Source organism: Carettochelys insculpta, chromosome 6 (assembly GCF_033958435.1).
Source record: "Carettochelys insculpta isolate YL-2023 chromosome 6, ASM3395843v1, whole genome shotgun sequence".
NCBI lineage: Eukaryota > Metazoa > Chordata > Testudines > Carettochelyidae > Carettochelys > Carettochelys insculpta.
In genome coordinates, this window is record NC_134142.1 from 43,898,404 (window position 1) to 43,919,778 (window position 21,375).

At 53.5% G+C, this 21,375-nt stretch overlaps 2 protein-coding genes across 3 annotated transcripts in view; one reads left to right on the plus strand and one right to left on the minus strand.

Annotated features, from left to right (window-relative positions):
* Window positions 1-11,698, plus strand: part of LTBP2 (latent transforming growth factor beta binding protein 2) — a 123,058-nt gene extending 111,360 nt beyond the window's left edge. Inside the window, exons 30-35 of the mRNA XM_074996784.1 lie at window positions 3,714-3,842; window positions 4,341-4,481; window positions 6,795-6,962; window positions 7,881-8,168; window positions 8,829-8,978; window positions 10,612-11,698. Of these exons, the coding sequence (XP_074852885.1) occupies window positions 3,714-3,842; window positions 4,341-4,481; window positions 6,795-6,962; window positions 7,881-8,168; window positions 8,829-8,978; window positions 10,612-10,790 (1,055 nt within the window). The 3' untranslated portion in view covers window positions 10,791-11,698. The remainder of the gene's footprint in view (window positions 1-3,713; window positions 3,843-4,340; window positions 4,482-6,794; window positions 6,963-7,880; window positions 8,169-8,828; window positions 8,979-10,611) is intronic.
* A 412-nt stretch (window positions 11,699-12,110) lies between these two features.
* NPC2 (NPC intracellular cholesterol transporter 2) lies at window positions 12,111-21,375 on the minus strand. Of its 2 annotated transcripts, XR_012645921.1 has the most exons (5): window positions 21,171-21,375; window positions 14,110-14,217; window positions 13,628-13,800; window positions 12,695-12,899; window positions 12,111-12,645 (listed from the first exon to the last, which is right to left on the minus strand). XR_012645921.1 is itself a non-coding variant. In XM_074996787.1 (4 exons), exons 1-4 carry the CDS (start codon window positions 21,247-21,249, stop codon window positions 12,813-12,815), a joined length of 447 nt encoding a protein of 148 aa, XP_074852888.1. In that variant the 5' UTR covers window positions 21,250-21,375; the 3' UTR covers window positions 12,111-12,812. The 2 variants fall into 2 exon arrangements, 1 of the variants encoding a protein (XP_074852888.1); XM_074996787.1 differs by having other exon boundaries at window positions 12,111-12,899.

Sequence of the window (21,375 nt, forward strand, 5' to 3'; positions counted from 1 at the left end):
GGGATAACAAGGTTAGCTCAGTTAGCAAGGGTGAGGCTTACTACCAGCAGTTATGAAAATTAGATGCCTTCAAGTCACCAGGCCTGATTAAACGCATCCTAGAATAATCAAGTAACTGATAGAGGAGGTATCAGAACCTTTAGATATCATCTTTGAAGAGTCCTGGAAGTCAGGAAAGATTCCAGAAGACTGGAAAAGGGGCAAGTATTGTGCCCATCTATAAAAAGGGAAAAAAAGAACAACCCAGGAAACTACAGTTTAATTTCTGTGCTGGGAAAAATAATGGATCAAGTAATTAAGGAATTCATCTGCAAACATCTAGAAGAAGAAAACGTGATAGGTAACAGCCAGCATGGACTTGTGAAGATCAAATCATGCCAGACCAATCTGACAGCTGTCTTTGACAGGATAACGAGTCTTGTGGATAAGGGAGAAGCAGTGGATGTGGTATACCTAGACTTTAGTAAGGCATTTGACACATATCTTCTTATCAATAAACTATGCAAATACAACTTAGATGGGACTACTGTAAGGTGGGTGCATAACTGGCTGAATAACCATTCTCAGAGAGTAGTTATTTATGGTTCGTAGTCATGCTGGAAGAGCATAACTAGTGGAGTTCCGTAGGGGTCTGTTTTGAGACTGGTTCTGTTCAATATCTTCATCAGTTATTTAGATATTGGCATAGAGAGTATGCTTATTAAGTTTGCAGATGATACCAAGCTAGGAGGGGTTGCAACGGCTTTGGAGGATAGGGTCAGAATTCAAAATGATCTGGACAAATTGGAGAAATGGTCTGAGGCAAACAGGATGAAGTTTAATAAGAACAAATGTGAAGTACGCCATTTAGGAAGGAACAATCACCTTCACACATGCAAAATGAGAAGCAACTGTCTAGGAAGGAGCACTGCAGAAAGGGGTGTAGGTGTCATAGTGGACCACAAGCTCCATTTGAGTCAACAGTGTGATGCTGTTTAAAAAAAAAAGCAAACATGGTTCTGGGATGCATTAACAGGTGTGTTGAGAGCAAGACACGAAAAGTCATTCTTCCTCTCTACTCAATGCTCTTCAGGCCTCAGTTGGAGTATTGTGTCCAGTTCTGGGTGTCACATTTCAAGAAAGAGGTGGAGAAATTGGAGAAGGTCCAGAGAAGAGTAACAAGAATGATTAAAGGTCTCGAGAACATGAGCTATGAAGGGAGACTGAAAGAACTGGGCTTGTTTAGTTTAGAAAAGAGAAGACTTTGAGGGGACACAATAGTAGTTTTCCAGTAATTAAAAGAGGGTTACAAGGACGAGGGAGAAAAATTGTTCTCCTTGGCCTCTTAGGATAGGACTTAAACTGCAGCAAGGGAGGTTTAGGTTGGACATTAGGAAAAACTTCCTAACTGACAGGGTGGTTAAACACTGAAATAAACTACCTGGGGAGGTTGTGGAATCTCCATCACTGGAAATATTTAAGAGCAGGTTAGACAGACACCTGTCGGAGATGGTCTAGACAGTGTTTGGTCCTCCAGTGAGGGCAGAGAACTGGACTCAATGACCTCTCAAGGTCCCTTCCAGTTCTAGTGTTCTATGAAATGTCTATGAAAAGTGGGTAATAAGTGCAGAGGTGTGTGTCACTCTGTATTCCCAGGTGACTGTGCTCAGTGGGATAAAAGAAATACTGTAGTGGCAAAAAAGAGAATTAACTATGAGTTAAAAGAGACCTCTGACTGGGGAAGTACACAGGATTTCATGTTTTTCATTGATCTTTACAAAAAGAAAAGTGACAAGCTATATATATATGAAAAATAAACACAGAATTAAAAGGTTCAAATTCTTAACACTAATATTTGATACTAAATTACTTTGAAAAGTTCTTATCAATCAGCAGTTCTCAATTAATAGGGTGGGCATCCTAAAGGAGGCACAGGCATGAGCTGAAGGAAGTGTGAGCTGTGTGCCTTTATTCTTTTTTCTTTATAAGAGCACTGGTTGTCAATCCCAGGTGGCTGGGGCTCGTTCAGAAGGGTGATGCACACCCAGGAGTCGGGGATAGAGGGGATTGCCAGAGCTCTGCTATCACAGGACTGGCAGGCAGAGCCTGCTGCTTGGCCGCATCCACCCCCATCCCTCCCTGGGAGGCAGCCCAGGCTTTAGCTCTCCCCCGGCCCAAAACTCCTCATCTGGAGATGATGGGGCTTTATGTAGCAATCCTGCAGTGGCAGCAGCAGTACAGAAGGGTGGCAATAGGGCACTATGTCTGCTTTGAAAAGTGGTATTGACATTGACATTGCCACCCTGACTTCTGAGCTGCTGCTGGCATGGCACTGCCTACGGAGCTGGGTGCCCAGCCAGCAGCTGCTGCTCTCCATCTGTCTTCAGAGCTGGGTTCCAGGCCAGCAGCTGCTGCCCTCTATCTGCCTTCAGAGCTAGATCGTAGTATATGTGTTTGAGGGTGAGGGAGGTGTAAATGACTACCAACACAAAGAAGGGGGGCCCGATCAAATGCATTTGTGAGTGACTATTAGAAAATGTATTAAAGGAAGCAATAATCTTCGTAAAAATCTTGCTGGGATTAACTGGGTGTGTGTGAATAAGAAAAAGCTCCTGAAGGCATACAGAGCCGTAATCAGAGCTGGGACTGATTATGACTTCCAAGCTTTGGGGTCTGCATCAAACTCTACAAAATTTGATTTAATACAAGTCCAGGCACTACAGATTACGTACACTGCATTCATTACAGTTCCTATAGATGCACAACAGATAGCTTCTTGTAAAATGCCATTTACTCTACCATTGAAACAATTTGGACGGTTGTTTGTGGGACTTTGTTGCTCAGAAAGGGATGGATGGAAACCAACGCCTGACTGGAGGGCCATGGTACAGGGAGAGAGATGACTCCCAGGAGTGCCTGAGGGGGTAGGAGCTAGCTGGGCTATCCCTAGCCATGTGGAGGTGCTCTAGCAGTGTGTGCGTGTCCCTATGGCATTGCACTGAGGAGTAACTCACCAGAATACCTGTGGGATAGCTCTCTCTGGCCCGAATTTCAGCAGAGTCGGTGGTGGGAGGTTCTGAGGCAGTATTGACAGACATGGCTTTTGTGACTATTCAATAGCGCAGGGATGTGAGTGACTCCTTTCCCCAAGAAGCCCCCTCTTCCCATTGCATGGAACTCTGGCAGACTAATTCCTTGGTGGCTGAAGTTTCTCGTGTTTGATTCCAGCCAAGAGCTGAAGCTTTTTGGGAAGTTTCAGCAGAATCCACGCACCTGGTTTTGAGTTCTGTATGCTTAGACCGGACTTCAGTCAGCACAGGTTTAGCTCTTTATCCTCCTGGTTGCTGAGCTGGACCAGTCTCCAGCTTATGGGTTTGGAAAGTGGACTTGTCTCAGGCTCTGGCCCGTTAGCTTCATGGGCTGGATTTCCAATCCATTTAGAAGTATATTCCTGCAACTTGTTTGTGTGTGTGAATTGTGTAGGGATTGTCCATTATGAGCCCTCTGACCATGACTTCTCCTATTCCCACTTTGCCTCTGGGTGATTCCTTGCCCCTCCTCTACCTACAGGCTATTCCCCTGTGCCTGAGGTGAGGTCCTAGTTACTGTGCTGGTTTTCCCCAGCCTTGGCTCTTGCTGAACCCTGGGGTGGAAGGAGCAGGTTCCTTTGCTGCTGGCCGCAAGGCACATGGCCCCTGTGACTGACACTGCCCCTCCCCCCCTTCTCTTGGCAGATGCAGACGAGTGTGAGATGTTTGGCCCTGAGATCTGTCGAAACGGGCATTGCATGAACACGGTGCCAGGATACAAGTGCTTCTGCCTCTCTGGCTACCTATACGACTCCAGCCGGCTCAAGTGTGTGGGTGAGATGGCCCTTCCCGTCGGGGCAGTTCCTCCCTCCCTCCGTCTAAGCCTCTTTGCGCCTCTCTGGGGGAAGCTGATCCAGTCTGTCCTTGTGCTGCGCCAGCGCCCGAGTTGTGTGGGTGGTGGCAATGCCTCTACTCAGCTGGGGCCACCTCCTTTCTGCTTTCGACAGCTGCAGCTTCCAACCCCGGCTCTGCAAGGGAGTCCCCCCTGACCCACAGAGGGAGGGGCAAGAGGATCGAACAGGGAGGGACCTCGGGGAGAGGGGCAGGGTAGGAGTGGAGCCTTTGGAGAAGAGCGGGCACAGGGATGAGGCCTGGGGGGCAGGGGGAGGTCCTTGGGGAAGGGCAGGTGCCAGTACTCCTGCCAGAGTGGCTGGTTTTTAACTACTACAAAGTTGGCAACCCTGAATGGGGGGGGGCCCCTCTGGGGGACAAGCGGTGGGGCGGTGCCCTCATTCGCCAGCGTAAGGGTCTCTCCCTCTTCTGGGGCTGCAGATCAAGATGAGTGTGAGAACGAAATGTCCTGCGTGAATGGCAAGTGTCTGAACACGGACGGCTCCTTCCACTGCTTCTGCAGCCACCCCTTGGTGCTGGATGTCACCCGCAACCGCTGCATTAATGTCTCGAACAGGGCAGGTGCGTGGGGCTGGCCAGCGGGCTGGGTGCTGCTGCAAGGCCTCAGGGAAGATGGATTTGCAGTGCAGACTGTGCCCCAGGGCTCCTGTGACGTATGTCTCCTTGGAGCATTGACAGAAGGGGCAGAAGCGAGAGGAGCCCTTAGGCAGCGTGGTTCTGTGCTGAGGGGAGCAGGAGCTGCAGGACACAGTGTCAGACTCAAGGGAGACTATTGCCTGAAGGGGTCTGTGCAGAGCCAGGGGATCGCCGTACAGGAGGCATGTTGTCGGAGGGGCGCAGTGTGTAGCTGGGTCTGAAATTCAGTGCACAGGGTGTGAGAGTTGCCAGGCATCATCCAGTTTTCAGTCCAGAAGGGACCCTGGCGGCTCTGCTCAGCGCTGCTGACTGGGCTGGTTAAAGTGGTCGGCCGTGCAGAGGAGCTGAAACAGGCTCCCTGTCTGCCTGGCTCCACGTCGCTCCCTGCAGCCCCCTGGCAGGGGGTGATCAGGAAAGGTCCATGTACTCCCCCATCCCCGAGCACCAGCTCCACAGATCCCATTGGCCAAGAGCTGTGGGGCGGCACCTGCTGGTGCACGCAGCTCACGCTGCACAGAGCTGCCCCTGCGTCTGGGGGCCAGACATGCGAGGTGCTTTTGGGAGCCACACAGAGCCAGGTCCGCCCGTAGGTCTGCCTGAGCCCCTGCTGCACCCCCAACCAGGGGCCACCGGAGAAGCACCCCTGGCCAGAGCCTGCATCCCACCCTCCTCTCCATGCCCCAGCTCCCATCCCCCCAGCTAGAGGGGGGTGTAGAGTGGGGTCTGGGTAGGGTGACCATGTTCCCCCAGGGTAAATACGGGACACCCTGGGGGCCAGGGATTGTCCCAGCTAAAACGGGACAGATGGTCACTTTCCCTCAGGCAATGGCTGCACCCTTCTTCCCACCCAGTCCTCTCCCCTCCAGCCCACTCCTGAAGCCCCCACCCACTGGTGCACTTTACCTCCCACCCAAGCCCCAGCCCCAGCCCACTCCTGTGCCCTCCCTCCCAGCCAGAGCCCACACACCCACCCCCGGCCCTGTGGGGCTGGGGAGAGAAACAAGCCTGCAGCAGGCTCTTCAGGGCTCACTGCTGCAGACTCCAGAGGGGCTCTGGCCTTAGCCCCAGCCCCACGCCGCACAGGGCTCCAGCACGGGAGAGCTCTGACCCTACGGGACATCCGGGAGGCAGGGCCTTGGCCCCACACAGTACAAGGCTCCAGCCCTGGCCCTGCGACGTGGTGAGGGCTGGAGGGTGGGTGGGCGGGCTCCGCCCTCACACCACGCAGGGCTCTGGCCTCAGGTCCACAGCAGGGTCTGCCCCAGTAGGGCCCCAGCCCCAGCTCCACCACAGGCCTGTGGCGGGACTCTGGGAGGGGAGCTCTGGCCCCGCAGGAGGTCCAGGGGGGCCTTGGCCCCCCACCAGACAGGGCTCCAGCCTGCTCTATGCTGCACTGTGCAGGGCTCTGGCTGCAGTAGGGCTCTGGCTCCACCCCAGCCCCACAGCAGGGATGGTGTATGGGAGGAAGCTCCAGCCATGGCCCCAGCCCTGCACTGCGAGGGCTCCAGCTCTCCCGCTCCAGCCCCCACCTTCCCACCCCCCAGCTCTGTTCCAGCCTAACCAGGCACCTGAGCAAGGCTGGGGCTGGCACTGGGTCCCAGTGGTGCAGCAGGTGGGGAGCTACCTTTTAAAAATGGTGGTGGCTGGGAACAAAGCCCTGTGAGTCTCCAGACAGCACAGGGAAAGGTCACTGGGTAGGGGGTTGGGGTGCAAATGTGGGCCAATCGGTCCCATTTAAAAGATAAGTCGGGACGCCTTTTTGGCTCCCTAAATATGGGACTGTCCTGCCTAATCCGGGACGGATGGTCACCTCAGGCCTGGGGGAGGGGGCGGGGCAGCGGCTGGGACAATGGTCTTTGGTTTGGTGCGATTAGAAGGTTGGCAACCTGCCGGGGGAGGGGGTGGGGGCGGGGGCAAGTGGAAGCGCAGTCCGGGAACAGCACACTGGGTAAGCAAGGGCGCCCCTTCGGGAGGGCCGAGGGGCTGCAGCTCCTGACTGTCAGGGAGCGAGGGAAAAGTACACAGCTTGTGTGAATTACTCCTCTGCCCCTGCCCCTCACCCTCCAGGCATGCGAGGCCAGCATGCAAGCTCTGTACTTTCTTCCCGCTCCCTGATAGGCAGCGGGTAGGAGGGAAAGAGCATGCGGTGTCCCAGAACGTGCAGCTGCGGCACCCTTGTGGGCATGGTGCCTTCCCAGGTGACGTTCCCATGGCATCCTTTTTCCCTCTCTCTGACAGAAGACCTGGATGAACACGAAGTCCACCTGGACATCTGCTGGCAGAGTGTCTCCAACTACATCTGTAACCAGCCGCTGCGGGGGCGACAGACCACGTACACCGAGTGCTGCTGCCGCTATGGTGAAGCCTGGAGCCAGGACTGTGCACTTTGCCCCCACAGGGACTCTGGTGAGCTTGCGTGACTGCAGGAGCGAGGGGATGGGGTCAGGCTGGCTCAGGGGCTGTGCAGCCTTTGGCCTCTAGGCTCCTGCAAGTTCGACCTTGCGATGGTGAGGAGCGCGTGAAAGGTCATTGGGGGCGTGGCCTGAAAGGGTTCTCTGGGCAGAGCCCAGTGAGCAGGTGCCCGTATCTCAGAAACCAGCCGATTTGTCATCAGATGGCCCTCTCATTAGCAGCCAAGGACTGAATGGGCCAGCGGGAATGAATTCTCCTGTCACTCCTATGGGAGTTCTTCTGGCTCAGGGTAGAGGTGCGCCGGCAGAGGGGGCGTGTGAGCCCCTTGCTGGATGGTATCTGAATGATGGTGCTTAGTGGCACAGCACTCCTAGTACTGTGCTGAGGCATTGCTGGTAGCACCAACCCTCGGGGGAGTGACTGCTCTTCAGTCCCCCTCACTGCTGCTTCCTGCAGCAGATCCATGCCCTGGAGTAACCTCTGCAGGAGCAGACAAGGCCGAATAGAACTTAGCTGGTAAGATCTGACCCAGTGCCAGCCTAGGGGCTCTCTGTGACAGGTGTCCAACCCCCTTGGCTCATCTCTGAACACTCAGTCTATGTCTACATGGTGGGCGCTCTTTTGGGATGCGGCGGTATCCTAAAATAGCTGCCTGCGTCTGCGCACTGCACACATTATCTCAAACGCTGTTTTGAGACAACTATTCCGGCGTCCCTGTACACCTCGTGCCAGGAGGAGTAAAGGAAGGCCTCAAAAAAGCGCTTTATTTCAGCAAGTGGTGCTGTTTATATGGTGCCATGTGCCACAACAGCCTATTTCAAGCTTATGGTGCCATGCGGACGTAGCCTCGGGGGCCTGTCCTCTTTTGTGCCATGGTGCTAGGCTGTCCTTTCCCTCTTTTTCCACCTCCAGAGGACTTTGCTCACCTGTGTAATGTGGCCAGGGGAGAGACTGAGATGGAGGCTGGGCTCCGAGAAAGGCCCGGATATGAGTATGGACCAGGCCCAGAAGACCTTCACTATGGACTGTATAGCCCAGACTTAGGGCCCTATTACAATTACCTGAGTCCTGAGTATGGAGCCCCTGATGTCAGCTTCCCCCAGAGAGAACCAAGCAGCGAAGTTGGTGGCAGCACATTCCTACGCACCCCTCCGCTCCATCCAGCACAGTCCCAGCCCCGCTACCTGCCCCACCAAACTGGTGAGTACTGCAGAAGACCAGGAAGTGTCATGGTGAGGTCCTCTAGGTTCAGGCTGTGCCCAGAACATTCCCCCGCAACACACACACCACTTTTCTCCTAAAGCCGGCCAGGACAGGGCCTTGTCGGTTATCCAGATCAGTGCGGAAAACCCTTGACTTAACTGACTAATAGCAGGGAAGGGGTGTCTGTTAATGTCAAAAGTCCCTTCTATTGGAATGGTTATACTGTATGACAATCACACCTGTTTTCTGACGCCCCCCCCCGCCATTCTTCCCCTCGCGCCTCCATCTCCCTCTCCCTATTAGCGGGAGAGGAACTGCTCCACGCACATGGGGCTGTGTGAGGAGACGACCTGCGCCCCACTGCAGCCCCCCACCAGTTCCTCTGGCCCCAGCCGCTCTGGCAGCTCCTCCGGCGACGGCTCTAGTGAGTCTGGCATTTCTTTAGGGGGAGTGGGGCGGCTGGCAGACAGTGGCTGTTATTTTTGAAGTCAGATCAGGGTGCATTACATCGAGGGTTTACTGTATTCTTCATGTCCGCTGCCTATGGCCCCTCTGTGTGACCCACCTGCCAAGCCGATGGGCTGCTGTTCCCCGGTGGGCAGACTGCCCCTCCCAGAGCGAGTGCCCTGCAAGCTGATGGCCCCTCTGTATTCACAGGTCACTTTGACACCTTCGAGGGCCTCCAGGCGGAGGAGTGTGGCATCCTGAATGGCTGTGAAAATGGGCGCTGTGTGCGCGTGCGGGAGGGCTACACCTGTGACTGCTTCGACGGCTTCCAGCTGGATATGACCCACATGGCCTGTGTAGGTGAGTGGCCCCCAAGTGGTGAGAGCAGTGGCTCTGCAGAGCCAGCCCTCAGCTTGCCCTCCCAGCCGGGGCATCCCAGGCTAAGCCAGTGGTTCCCAGGAGTCCTGGCTGAGAGCTTAGCACATGCAGCCCCTGGCTATTCCTGATCAGCCACTGCCCCCTAGGGGCCCTGGGGAGGAACGGCAGTGGTCACTGGAGTGACGGCACTTGGCCTGGGGTGAGCAGCACGAAACACTCTCTGGTGGCGTCCCCCCGCCCTGACTGCGCTCCCATCACAGAATTGCAGGGGAGAGCGCCAGGGGCCAGGGCAGGAGGCCCCTTCCCTCAGCACTCAGAGCTGTCGCTCTAGTCAGGGCAGCAGGCACATCCCTGGCTCGGGGCCAGCCTCCCAGCTGCCCTGAGGGGATTCACACAAGGGCTAGGACTGGCGCAGGAAGGGGGCCCCAATCACTCACTATGGGGGTGGTGGGTGCTGTGGGAATGAGGGGGAGCCCTGCTTCCTCGCGAGGGTGGGGGGCTGTGGGGACTGAGTGTGAGGTCTGCTCACTCGGAATGGGAGGGGCTGGGGGCAAGGAGGGGGAACCCGGCTTGCTCAGCGCAAGAGGTGGCGGGGAGGCACCATTCAGAGAGCCCTGAGGGGGAGCTGTGGGGAGAAACAAGGGCAAGCTGCAAGTTTCGCTGGGCGAAGGAGACCTCTGAAAGGCACGTCGGGATCGACGTGATAGCAGAATGCGCTGGAGATGTGTGCGCTTTAGCCAGGCTGGCAAGCTCCCTGTTGTGCTAGCACACTGTGAGCGCTGGAGCGAAGCGCTGGCTTTGGCCACCTGTCACATAGCAGTGTGCTCAGCACGTTTAACTGACATGGGGTTTAAAAGCTGGTGACTCCTGGGCCTCCTCTGCGCGAGCACTCCTGCCCCAGAATAGCTGGTGGAGACAAAAGGCTTCCATCAGCCCTCTGGGGCAGCTCTAAGGTTACCCAAATGCTCATGTGTTGGCTCAGTGCAAGGTTCCTTGCCTGTGTTTTGGTCCCTGAGGTGATAATCAACCCCTTTCAGGGCCACCCCAGAGGTGCCCTTGTCTCTATTTCCCAGTGACCGTATCAAATCAGCAAGAGGAATTTTGCAAGACCAAATCACCCTTTCCCCCAGATCTCATTGTTTAGCTCATCCCATTCCTGAGGCAGAGAGAACACAATGCATTCTTCTTGGGCTGAGCAGTATGTGCATAGGGAATGTCTATCATAGCGGTCGTAGGGTGCTGAGTGCAAGGGAGGCCTGTGTCACATAGCGGTGCTGGGTGTAAGGGAGGCCTTACCAGTGTGAGGTTGCTGAGCATGGGGGGACTCTGAGGGTTGTGCTGAGTTTGGGGCCACGCTGTGTGGCCTGGAGTCTGCTGGGTGTGGCATAGTGGTGCTGGAGGTGGAAATTTTGGTGAACCCTATTTAACATGGAGACGCTGGATATAAGGGGTTGGACAGGTCCATGCAACAGGGGGGTTAGGTATGGGGGGAGCTCTGTGCAGTATGGGGGAGGCTGTGCGATGTGGAGGTGCTGGGTTGGGTTGTGTATTGTGCAGCGGGGGTGCTGTGCTGCAAGACACGGCTTTCAAGCTTTTCTCCCCTTCCTTCTTTCAGACATTAATGAGTGTGAGGAGGTGAGCAGCCCTGGGCCCCTGTGTGAGGGCGGCACCTGTGAAAATACAGAGGGCTCCTACCGCTGCAGCTGCTCACCTGGCTTTGTGGTGCTGGCTGAGCCCCACCGCTGTGCTCCTGCACCCGTCGAGCCCAGAGGCAACGCAGCTTTAGGGAAGTGATGGGGCAAGAGTGCCCCCCTCAGACACTCTGCTGGTACCTGGGATCCATCCGCTGCAAAGAGGCCTCCTGGGACTGCAGCAACTTTAAGGCACTTTGCTCACCCCCCCCAAAGCACACAACCTTCTTGCCACAGCTGACCTGGCTGAGCCCATAAGGGGACAGTCCAGGGCAGAGCTCCAAGCATCTGCTGCCACCTCCCTGCCTGGTCTGCTCACCACCAGCCTCCTGCTTTTGCCACAACATGGTCCCCACCACTTTCCCCCAGCGACTCACAGGGCCCCCCTCTTCCCACACTGCACTGACCTGTGAGCCTCCCCATTGCTGAAATGGCTTAGCAGGCCTTACAATAAGGAACTCCAGCAGTTGAAGCTGCAGAAGGGCAGCACCTGCCCCTCAGCAACCTGTATATATAGCTGAGAATGGTGGGAGGACTCAGCCCCTGTCCCCAGCACCTGCTGGAGGGGTTAATAACAATTCAAGCCCTGCCTGAGGGCACATGGGACATTTCTTCACCCCACTACCACCCCTTCTCCAGAGCCTTCAGAGTTGCCAGTGTTACTTTCCCCCTCCCAGCTGCTTTAGCTGGTGTCTTTGTCCTGCCCCAAAGCACAGTCTGGTGCATGAACCCCAGGCCCAGGAGCTGGAACGTGAGGTGTGCCAGCCTCTGCTTTGTACAGATGCTGTCTGACTTCTGGCGGGAGCTTGGATGTGGAACCCAGCAGGTTTGAAAGGCCTGGGGACCCAGTTCTCCCCACGGCTGTCCTGGGCACAAGACTGTCACCCCTGCACTTTGTACAATTTCCCCAGCAGCAGGAGGGGGTTCCAGCTTCGTAAAGCTGTTGGTGGCTTTTCCTCATGGCGGCTGCTAGGGAACATCTGTCATTGTTAAATAAAATGTTTATTTTGGGCCCTGTGGCTCAGACATGGGGGTTGGCTGGGACTGTCCCTTCCTCATCTGTGCTTAGCCTGACAGGGGAGGAGGAGTCCTCACAAGCTGCTGATGCACAGCACAGCAGCACCTGCCTTCAGTTCCCTAGGGGAGGGCCACTGTCTGCTATCAGTTTGTGGGCAGGCTCTCTTTAGAAGGCGTAAATGTGGGGTGCATGGCCCTGATGGCATATTTTACTGCTAGATGGTGAGCAGCCTTAGCTGCTGCTGTTTTCCTTTCATGTAACTGTGGGGAGGAGATCACACTTCCAGGCTGGGCTCAAGCTGCTCCTCACAGCAGCTTGTTGCAGGGGCTGGGTACATTTCCAGTGGCCCCCAACTTGAAGCAATTGCCTACACCCCCCACCACACAAGGCAACACTGGCAGGTAGCAGTTTTGACCGAGCCTTTATTAAAAGGAAAGTTACAAAAAGAGGTTAGGCTTTGAAGAAGCCCCAGCAGCTCCATCGGAGTGAGCAGACAGTGCAAATCACAGGTTAGGAAGAGTCATCCCTGCAGAGGTGCTGCATGCCGTCTGGAGAGGAAGCATCCTCCTGGCTGCAGAGTCGCTGGCCACCATGGGGCCAAGGAGACACCAGTGCTCATGGAAGGCAAGTGGCAGTGCCTGTACCCTCCCTTCACCCTCCTTTGGCTCTGGGTGGCAGATGCTGGTTGCAGAAACATTCTGCTCAGCACTGAGCAGGAAAAAAGCAGACAACAGGATGTAGTGCATTGCATCATGGCAGGCACCGTAGAGTTAACAAGCAGCTGCTGACACCAGCCCTATGGCACTGAAGAGAGATCCCGGGGTGACTTTCACATCAAGTGGCCAAAACGTCCACAGAGCTCCCAGTGTGTGATGCTCTGCTGCTCAGCCACGGCCAGCGCTGGCTGCCAGACATTGCACCCTGTCAAGCTGAGGTGCAGCTGCCTGTGGATCCCCTGCAGCAGCTGCACCTCAGCTCTGTGAGAGCACAATACCAGCTGCTTGGAAGCTGCAGAACGTTGAAGCAGATACCAGGAAATGCCCATTAGGAGGTTGGCCCATTTTTTTCCCCTCTCCCCCAAAGCCATCCATACGGCAAGCGGGCTCCTTAGCTGACTATCTGCACAGGTATCTTCCAGCAGAACAGCATCTTGCCTTGGTCGTCCACCAGCTCCCAGATCACAACCACTTTAATCTGGAATAGAAAGGCAGGGAGAGTGTGCAGGGACTCGCTAGCCTGCAGGCATGGGGGCAGTCTGAGTTTCTTTGCGGAGTGGGGAAGAGGAGAAACCTCCTCCTCCCCCTGCTCTCAGTTAGGGGAGGGACTGCTCTGGAAGCAGACTGGCAGCCAGGTGAGATGCAGCAGGCCAAGTCCAGCTACCTTGCACCCCAGAACATCTTGCCTGCCACGCAGGACTGGCTGGGAGGTCTCCAAGGACTAGTGCTCCACCTACAATTGACTCCACTGCAGAGACAGAGGGCCTTGCACTGTGTCTCGGCTAAGAAAAGTCCTGGTCCTTGGAGCTGAAATTTTCACAAAGCCTCCCACCCCAATGAGGCACTAGGGCTGGGAGGGAGCCACAGGCTCTGAGAGGTGGTTACCTGGAAGCATTGCCCAGAAAGGGGCTTGCAAACACTGTGCGCACCTTCCCCAACCCGGCAGCTGCGATCAAGCTGCTGCCCTGACCCATCTGGCCTGACCTGGGGTCAGGACTTAGAGACTGGTTGTGGAGAGACTCTTGCATGGAGCAGGGGGTGACTCCTCCCATGTAATCTCAGCAGCTCCCTTTTCCAGAGCCCTCATCCATGTACGTGCTGTTCCCCAAGGTAAAAGGGCCTCCTGGCTCAAAGGCATGTTCTGGGGCTGAGACCTGTCCACACTGGGTAGCACTGAGACCCAGAGCTGGCGTGTGGGTCACTTACACTGGGATATTCGCTTTTCACGGGTAGCTTGTTCAGGTAGCTGTAGGAATGACCTTTCTCAATGGGGCACTGGATCCCACTCTTACATCCGTCAGGCTCAGGGATGGGAAAGGGAATGTCCACGTGCAACATCTCCCCGTACACCTTCGCTTTGCTGCCCTGGCTCTCAGTCTCTGCAGAACAGGGGACGGGGTGAGGGGGAGAAGAGCAGCTGCTCACAGCTTGCACTATTAGGGCAGAGCGCCACTTCCACCCCGCACCGTGGGGCAGCTCACAGGGATGCAATGTAGGATGAGGTCACCAATAAAGGCTCTTCATTTCTCTCCTGCTGCGAGGACACTCCCTAGACATCCTGCCCCATACCACCCACTGCTGCAGGCAAGTCCCAGGGGTGAAAACTTGTTACCGCCCCTTCTGCCCTCCCCTCTCCACCCACCACTGCAGAAAGGCTCCAGCCCTGAAGTAGCATTTTCTGCCCTTACTGCTGACGAAGGTGACGTTGACACTGTAGGACTCCCCTTTGTGGAGCTGGCAGGGCTGTGTGGGGCAGGGGCTCACGTTCACTTCTGTGATGCTCCCATCTTTGGAACCTGCAAGGACAAAAAAGACATTGGTCATTTCAGGGCCCTGTTACCCATAGGCAGAGGTCTCCAAGCAACCTACACTGATAAAAGGACAGTGAGTGATCAATTGTTCTCCATGTACACTAAAGGCAGAGCAAGAAGTCGTCCTAGTCCATATCAAGGGCGGGCGCCACGGTAGACAAAGGCTAGTTAACAATGAGGAGAGTTAAGCAATAAAAGAGGTTAATTAGGGAGGCTGAAAATGAGAACCCCTCTTATGGGTTCTCTACTAAGTGTACTCCAAGGGATATGTGGGAGTCTTCCAGGGACTACTGTCAACTCATCTAGATGTTTGCTTAGTTTTACAACTGGCTACATAAAAAGCATTAGTGAAGTCAGTACAAACGAAAAGTTCATACAGCTAATGACTTGTTTATACTGCTCTATGTAATATACACTGAAATGTCAGTATATTTATAATGCAAGCGATTTACAATTCTCTGGTAAAAATGAGAGCAAGCAATCTTTCAGTAATCAAGTGCTGTGACACATTTGTATTTTTGTGTGATTTTTGTAAGCAAATTGTTTAAGCAAGGTGAAGCTTGGGGTGCATGAGACAACTGAGATGCCTGAGAAGGGGACAGACAGCTGGGAAGGTTGGGAACCTCTACAATAGATTTACGTGGTCCTACAGCAGAGAAAGCAGGGGTGGGGATGATGATGGACTAAGTGACGCCGTGAGGTCCCTTCCAGCCCTCCATTTCTACAATTCGGATGACCCTCACTTATTGGGAGTTTTTTCCCATCTGGAAACTCACCCCCTCTGCACAAAGGGAAGGTGCTTTGTGATCAGGTGAAACAGGACAAATGGGGGGAGTGTGAAGAACAAGCAGCAGGCAGAAATGGGGATTGCTTTGGTTTGAAGACACGGGGGCCCCCACACTGACCAACTGGGTAGCTTCTGCTCTCTGAGGTTTGCTGTTATGTGTATTCAGTGGCACCAGGTCAAAGTCTTTTGGTGGGGAAGAGGTAAGCAAATTCTATCTCCTGTCCCTCTCCCCTCCCACTTTGTACCCGCAAAGCCTTCATGGCCCATCACACTCACACTCAAGCAGGGTGTCTACCCTCTCTCTGTTTCACAGATACCAACCCAGGGGGAACCACTGTGCTCATCTAGGCGGATCTCTTGACTCTCATGGACCATAAAATTTGCCCAAAATCATTCCTTGTACCTATATTTTAGAAAAGCATCCAATCTCCATTTGACTATTGCCCAGGGTGGGAGAATTCACCACAACTGTGGTAAGCTGTCCCAGTGCTTAAATTTTTAACTGGAAGAGCAATTAGGGAGCCACGGTGGGTAAGGTAATATTTGTGCTCTGTTTCCAGTCTGAATGTGCTATTTTAAGTTCTAGCCACTGGCCTGTGTTATACTTTCTCAGCTAGACTGAAGAGTCCATTATCAAATGTTTGTTCCCATGTAGGTACTTCTAGAGGGGTCAGCAACCAAAATAGCAAGAGGAGCCATTTTTTTTTTTTTAAATTTGATTAAAAAAAACTGTATACCTGCTCTGATATTTTGATAAAGCACTTCTTTATATATTCACCATTTCATGATCTCTCGAGTTGCCACAAAACTAGCCACAGGTATGCTACTTAGTGATTTCATGCATTTAGCGAACATGCTCTTTCTTTGCTCCTCTTTGCGTAGCATCTCCTCAATGGCTTTTTTTTTCTGGCATCTCCAGCTGAATTCTGTTTGGCAAAAGTAGCATGTTCTTGCGGAAAATGCCTCTGGAGGTTGCATTTTTTGTTGCTGGCGAACTTCTCATTGCAAATGAGACATAAAAGGAGCCTGGCCAAACTTGATATAAATGCACAGGGAATTGTGTGTATTCAGTTTGAAATTCTGTTTTCATCTTTGATTTTCCCCATTTTTTTAAAGCTATCCCAACCCCACTTTAATTATACCAATTTTAACTTCACATTTAATTTTCTTTCTTAAAATGCGCGTTGGCCTTCACAGCAGGAATCCTGCAAGCTTCCTTTTCAAAATCAAGCCTTCATTAGTAACACGATCAAAACACAGGATACAGTATCATATCCCACAATGCACTGTACATCTTAAAGGAAGAGTTATCCAACATTGAGATTGCACATTGTTTGCTATTTAGTTACAAGTTCATTATTGGGTTTTTAGATGTTCACTGTTTATCGAAAATTATCAGGAGGTTTGTTTTTTTTTTTTAAACTTTGCAATTTATAGCGTCAGGAGACACAAAAGTCCTTAAAGAGCTGCATGTGGATCTGGAGCCACAGGTTCCAGATGCCCCGTTCTAGACTGTAATCAAGTCCCCAGTGTGTGAGTGGATGCTACGAGGAAGTGAGTTGTTGGCAGACTCCCCTGTGTTCCACTGTACAGGAAGAGACTCCCTTGCACCAGGCCGTAAAACCATTTGGCTTGGCAGACCCTCCTGGGCAGAGGAGCTGCGGAGCCAAATCTGCAGTGGCATTGTAACTCTGTGCATAGGTGGAAATGCCACTCACCAGCATTTGGCCTGGCAGTCTCTCCATTTGTACGGAGGGGTGGCTGGGTCGAATGTCAGGGGCATTGCAATGCTCTAAACTGCTCCTTCAGCAAAGTACTGGGGCCTCTGCTTCAGGAAGGGTAAAAACTTGGGTGGGTGTGTTTGTCTCCTCTCCCTTCCCCTCTCCCACTTCTGGCCCATTGGCACCACTCTACTGAGTGCTTTTCAAGAGAAAAGCCAAACCCCTGCACTGGAACACAGGGCAGCATGAAGCAGCCATGGCGGCAGAATGGCCTGCTGGGATGTAACAGGTGAGATTTCATGAGATGGCAGCAAAATGTACCTCTCCAAGCTTTTGCTCTAACTCCATTCATAGTGTGGCAATGGGAGCAACACAAGCAACAGTGAAGGAGATTAACATTTAGAATTGGAAGAGACATTAGGGACCACATAATCCAGCTCCCTGGTTCTAGCACAGGATTGTTCCCCAACTCTTCTAGTGCAACGCCCAAGGGAATGGACAGGAGAAAACACCAGGTGAAGTGCAGTGACTGTAGGAGAAGATAGAAATACCAGCTTCTGTAGGTAAGGGGAGGTTGGGCCTAGTGGGAAAGTTGGTTTAGAGATTCAAGGAGGGAGACGCGTGGCGAGAATGAGAAAGGAAGAGGCACGTGGGATGAAATGGAGTGGAAAGGGAGCATTTGCAACCATCCCAGCAGGAGGACAGCAGAGGATGAACCAGCAGATGAGCAGCAGAGAGACAAAGGGAGACAAGTGGCAGAGAAGGTGGTGGGAGAAAACGGGGTCAGGGTTGGTCTTTGCTTGGTGACAAACAGGACAGTAATGTCTACAGAGGAAGAAAGAGAACTATTTAAATGGCCAAATGTCCTCAACTCCGAGTTCTAGTGACTAGGAAGGGTTTTGTCTATTTCAGCGTGTGCCCTGAAATGCATATCCTTCAGGACAGGGAACGGACTGGAGCCTCACCCTCTGCCAGCCACTACCGATTATGCACAGACAGGCTCTGCTGCTCTTTGTCAAGACTGAACGGGACGAGGAAAGTTTAGTAATATTTTTAAAGCAGGGTTTCACCTAGAAGCACTGAAGCACAGCAGACCATTAAGTAAACTTCCCCAGTGTCCAAAGGCCCTCCTCAGCAACTGTAATGCCTTCAATGGGTGGGCATGCACTAGGCAAGCCCTAAAGACAGGAGGTGGAAGACAAAGGCAGCATTATTTTTTACCAGTACCAGGGAAGTCCCAGATTCTTGCAGAGTACAATGCTTATGTCAAAGCTTCAGAGTTCTCTGGCTTTAACTCAGTTACTGGCATTTCAGTTAGGGAAGTTTGTTACTGAGCATGTATTTGTTCAATACGACCAACACAGCCTTGGGGATATCTAGTTAGCCAAATATCCAGTCATTTAATAATGCCTTATCTTGTTTATGGAGGCCAGAGGTGAGTCAGATTGGAGGGAGGGAAGGTCACTTCATCTTGTTATCTCCCCCTACTCTATAATCACCCTTTCCTCTATTTTAAATAAACACTGTGTCAAATGTGACCTCCCCTCATAAGCTAGGTATTGAGCCATGGTTCATCCAAAAGCTAACAGGCATTTGTGTTGGCTTATCAACAGCTCTGACGTCATCCATTATGATTCCAAGGTCTCTCTCAGCAGGACTGGTCACGGGTTTTTCCCCTCCCCACAAAGGGCCATGTTGCTGTTTCACACTAGGAACCCATCTGAATCTTTAGGTATCTAAATACTTTCTAAAACTAGCCCCTTCCTTCCTGTAGTCTTCCTAGGCCTCTGTGTTATTTCTCTGCCCCAACTGGTCTCTGACAGGCTACACAGTGCAGTGTTGTTGCTCAAGTTTGCTGATGTGCTCTTTATGCATCTTTCAGATTCGTGAGATTGTTTCACAAGACAGGATGCGCCCAGATCAAAGTAGCTTACAGAATCCCACCCACTCACTCACTTGGTATCTTCCCATTTATCATTACCCTTTGTTCAGGGGGTTGTCATCACTTCAGTTCTCAGCAGCCCTGCTACCAGAATCAGGGCTATATAGTTCAAGGTGCAGTATCAGTCCCTTTGTGAATCTAGTTTAAGTGTGGGGCCAAAAGGCTCTGTTTGGCACCTTGATGCCATGAGCATTAACAAAACCCTTCTTCAGATGCTGCCTAACCCTGTGGACACCTATAGGGATTCAGACTATTTCCGCCAGCAGGCATGCAAAAAACCACCTCTGTCCTGATGCTACCTCACAGCTCATCTGCTGCTTAGAGGCCTTGCTAACACCTGAGCCCCAGTGGGATTCTCGTCTCCCTCTTATTGGGTCCAGTCCATTAGACAAGCTCACAGTACACTTAACCCACACAAGAGACAGCAGGGGGCTTGCAGGCGTGGGTCCAAGAACAGCCACTAAACTCAGTGGTTATGATACTCATCTGGGATGAGAGATGCTCAGGCCGCAATTCCCTTGCTGTCTAATGTGGAGCTCAACAAGAAGTCCTGTGGCAACTTACAGACTAACATATTTTGGAGCATAAGCTTTTGTGGGCAAAGACCCACTTCATCAGATGCATGAGTGGGGGGTGGGATTCCAGAGGGGCATTTAAAGAGTGGTGTCCCAGTAAGATGGAGGGCCAGAGCTGACAAGGTCTATTCAGCAAGGTGGAAATGGCCCAGTATCTGTAGTATGTATCAAAAGAGGAAAAAAAACAAGTCAGATCAGACAGGGGGATATGACCCATTGTCAGGGTCTACTTGAATCTGATTCGCCTACTGTCCACCTGAGCAAGGTAACCATAGAGTCACTCTCCCTCTCTGGCCTAATGAATGTTCATTTAGCTAAAGCAGAACAGCTTCCCCCATAGCCTAATGACAAGTGCACTTCTCTGAAGCATGGGAAACCTGGATTCAAGATCCCCGACTGAATGCAGCACAGCAGGGACTTGAAGTTGGTTTCCCCACATCCCTGTGTCTGGTTCTCATGGGCTCCCCTGCAAGGGCCCCCAAGCACTGGGATGGGGTGAGATATACTGACCTGGCTTAGGCACCGAATGTCAGGAGAAGGGTTGTAGCTGAGAATCCTGAGCAGAGACAACCCTTTGGCCTGTCAGCTGGGGGCTCATGGGCCAGGTCAGTGGAAGTTAGTTGCTTAAGCATCTTTATCAATCTTTGCCTCAACTCCCACCTCCTTCTTTTGCATTTCATCTAAGGAAGTGGGTCTTACCCACAAAAACTCCTGACTAAAAACGGTGTTAGTCTTTAAGGACTGCTTGTTATTTATCTCAGTTTAGGCAGCTCTCCTCATTCACCTTGCTGGGTTCTGAAAATCAGAAGTCTCCCTGGGAAGCAGGCACCCATGAGTCCTTAGAAGAGCTTACAGGCCGAGGATAACAGCCAAACAGTTGCTATGCATATTATTTTTACTTTGCTATTTCTACCACTAGATTTTCCTGAACTGCTTCCTTCAGTCTAATTCAGTAAGTGTTGTGGCTGGAAACTTTCAGCCATCTTACAGTGTCCGTTCCAAACCCCTTTTAAGTTTCAGGAAGACTGGGAAACACCATTGACTGTAGACAGCAATTCTCACCCTGGCCCTCCATCAGGCTATTCATTTTCAAATCCTAACCGAAGCTGGCTGGATGGGGAGAGACCTGGATGTGCACGAGGTTCCCATTGCTCTCTGTGCAACACTGGGAAAGTCACCTGGACACCCCAGCAGCTATTGCTTCAATAGGAGGCGCATGCATTTTCCATGGCTGCTCTCCAGCAGAGGCAGAGGCGCCTGTCAGCACTTAGTGCAAACCTGGCAGAGAGGAGAGCCTGGCTCTGTACAACACCGAGGCCCAGCACGTCTCTGGAGTGAATCTGACCCGACCGCCTGGAAGCTAGAGCCGCAGGTACCTCCTGGCTCCCGCGCTCACCCTTAGCTCGGCAAGCCCAGGAGGGCCGCTAGGGAAAGTCTCTTCTCCTTTCCCAGCGGCCCGGAGCCGCACCGGCCACCAGAGCTCGCTAGACTGCGGTTATCTAGGACGCGGAAGAGGAGCGGGGCTGGAGGTGTGCAGAGCCCGACAAGCGCTGTCAGTGGAGCAGCCAGCCGGAGGTGACCCTGCCCTGCCCTGCCCTGCCCTGCCCTGCCCAGCGCGGGGCGGCAGCGGCGGGGGCAGGGGCCGCTGGCTGCGGGACAGGAGGGCAGCCTTGACAGCAACTAGCGCGGTGGCGCTAGGACCTCCTCAAGGACCCCGAGCTTGCCCCGTTCCCAGAGGTCCCGGCCCCGGCCCCGGCCCCTGCCCCTGCCCCTGCCCCCGGGCTGCGCAGCTCCGCGCGCCGGCCCGGCTATAGGTTCAGCCGGCCCAGTCCCTCCGCAGCCGGCGCTGTGCGACACGGGGCCCGGGCCCAGGCCAGCGTCCTGCGGAGCCCGGCAGGGCGGGAGCCACTCACCGCAGTCCACGTATTTGAGGGGCTCGGCGCGCGCGGCGGGGCCGAGGGCCAGCAGCAGAGCCACGGCGAGGGCGAGCATGGTCCCGGGCGAGCGCGGGGCGGGGCGGCGCGAGGCGAGGCTCCGGGAAGTGCGCGCGGCCGGAGTCAGCCCAGCAGGTCACCCGAGAGCAGCGGCCCTGGCCCCGCCCCGCGCTCAGCTGACTCC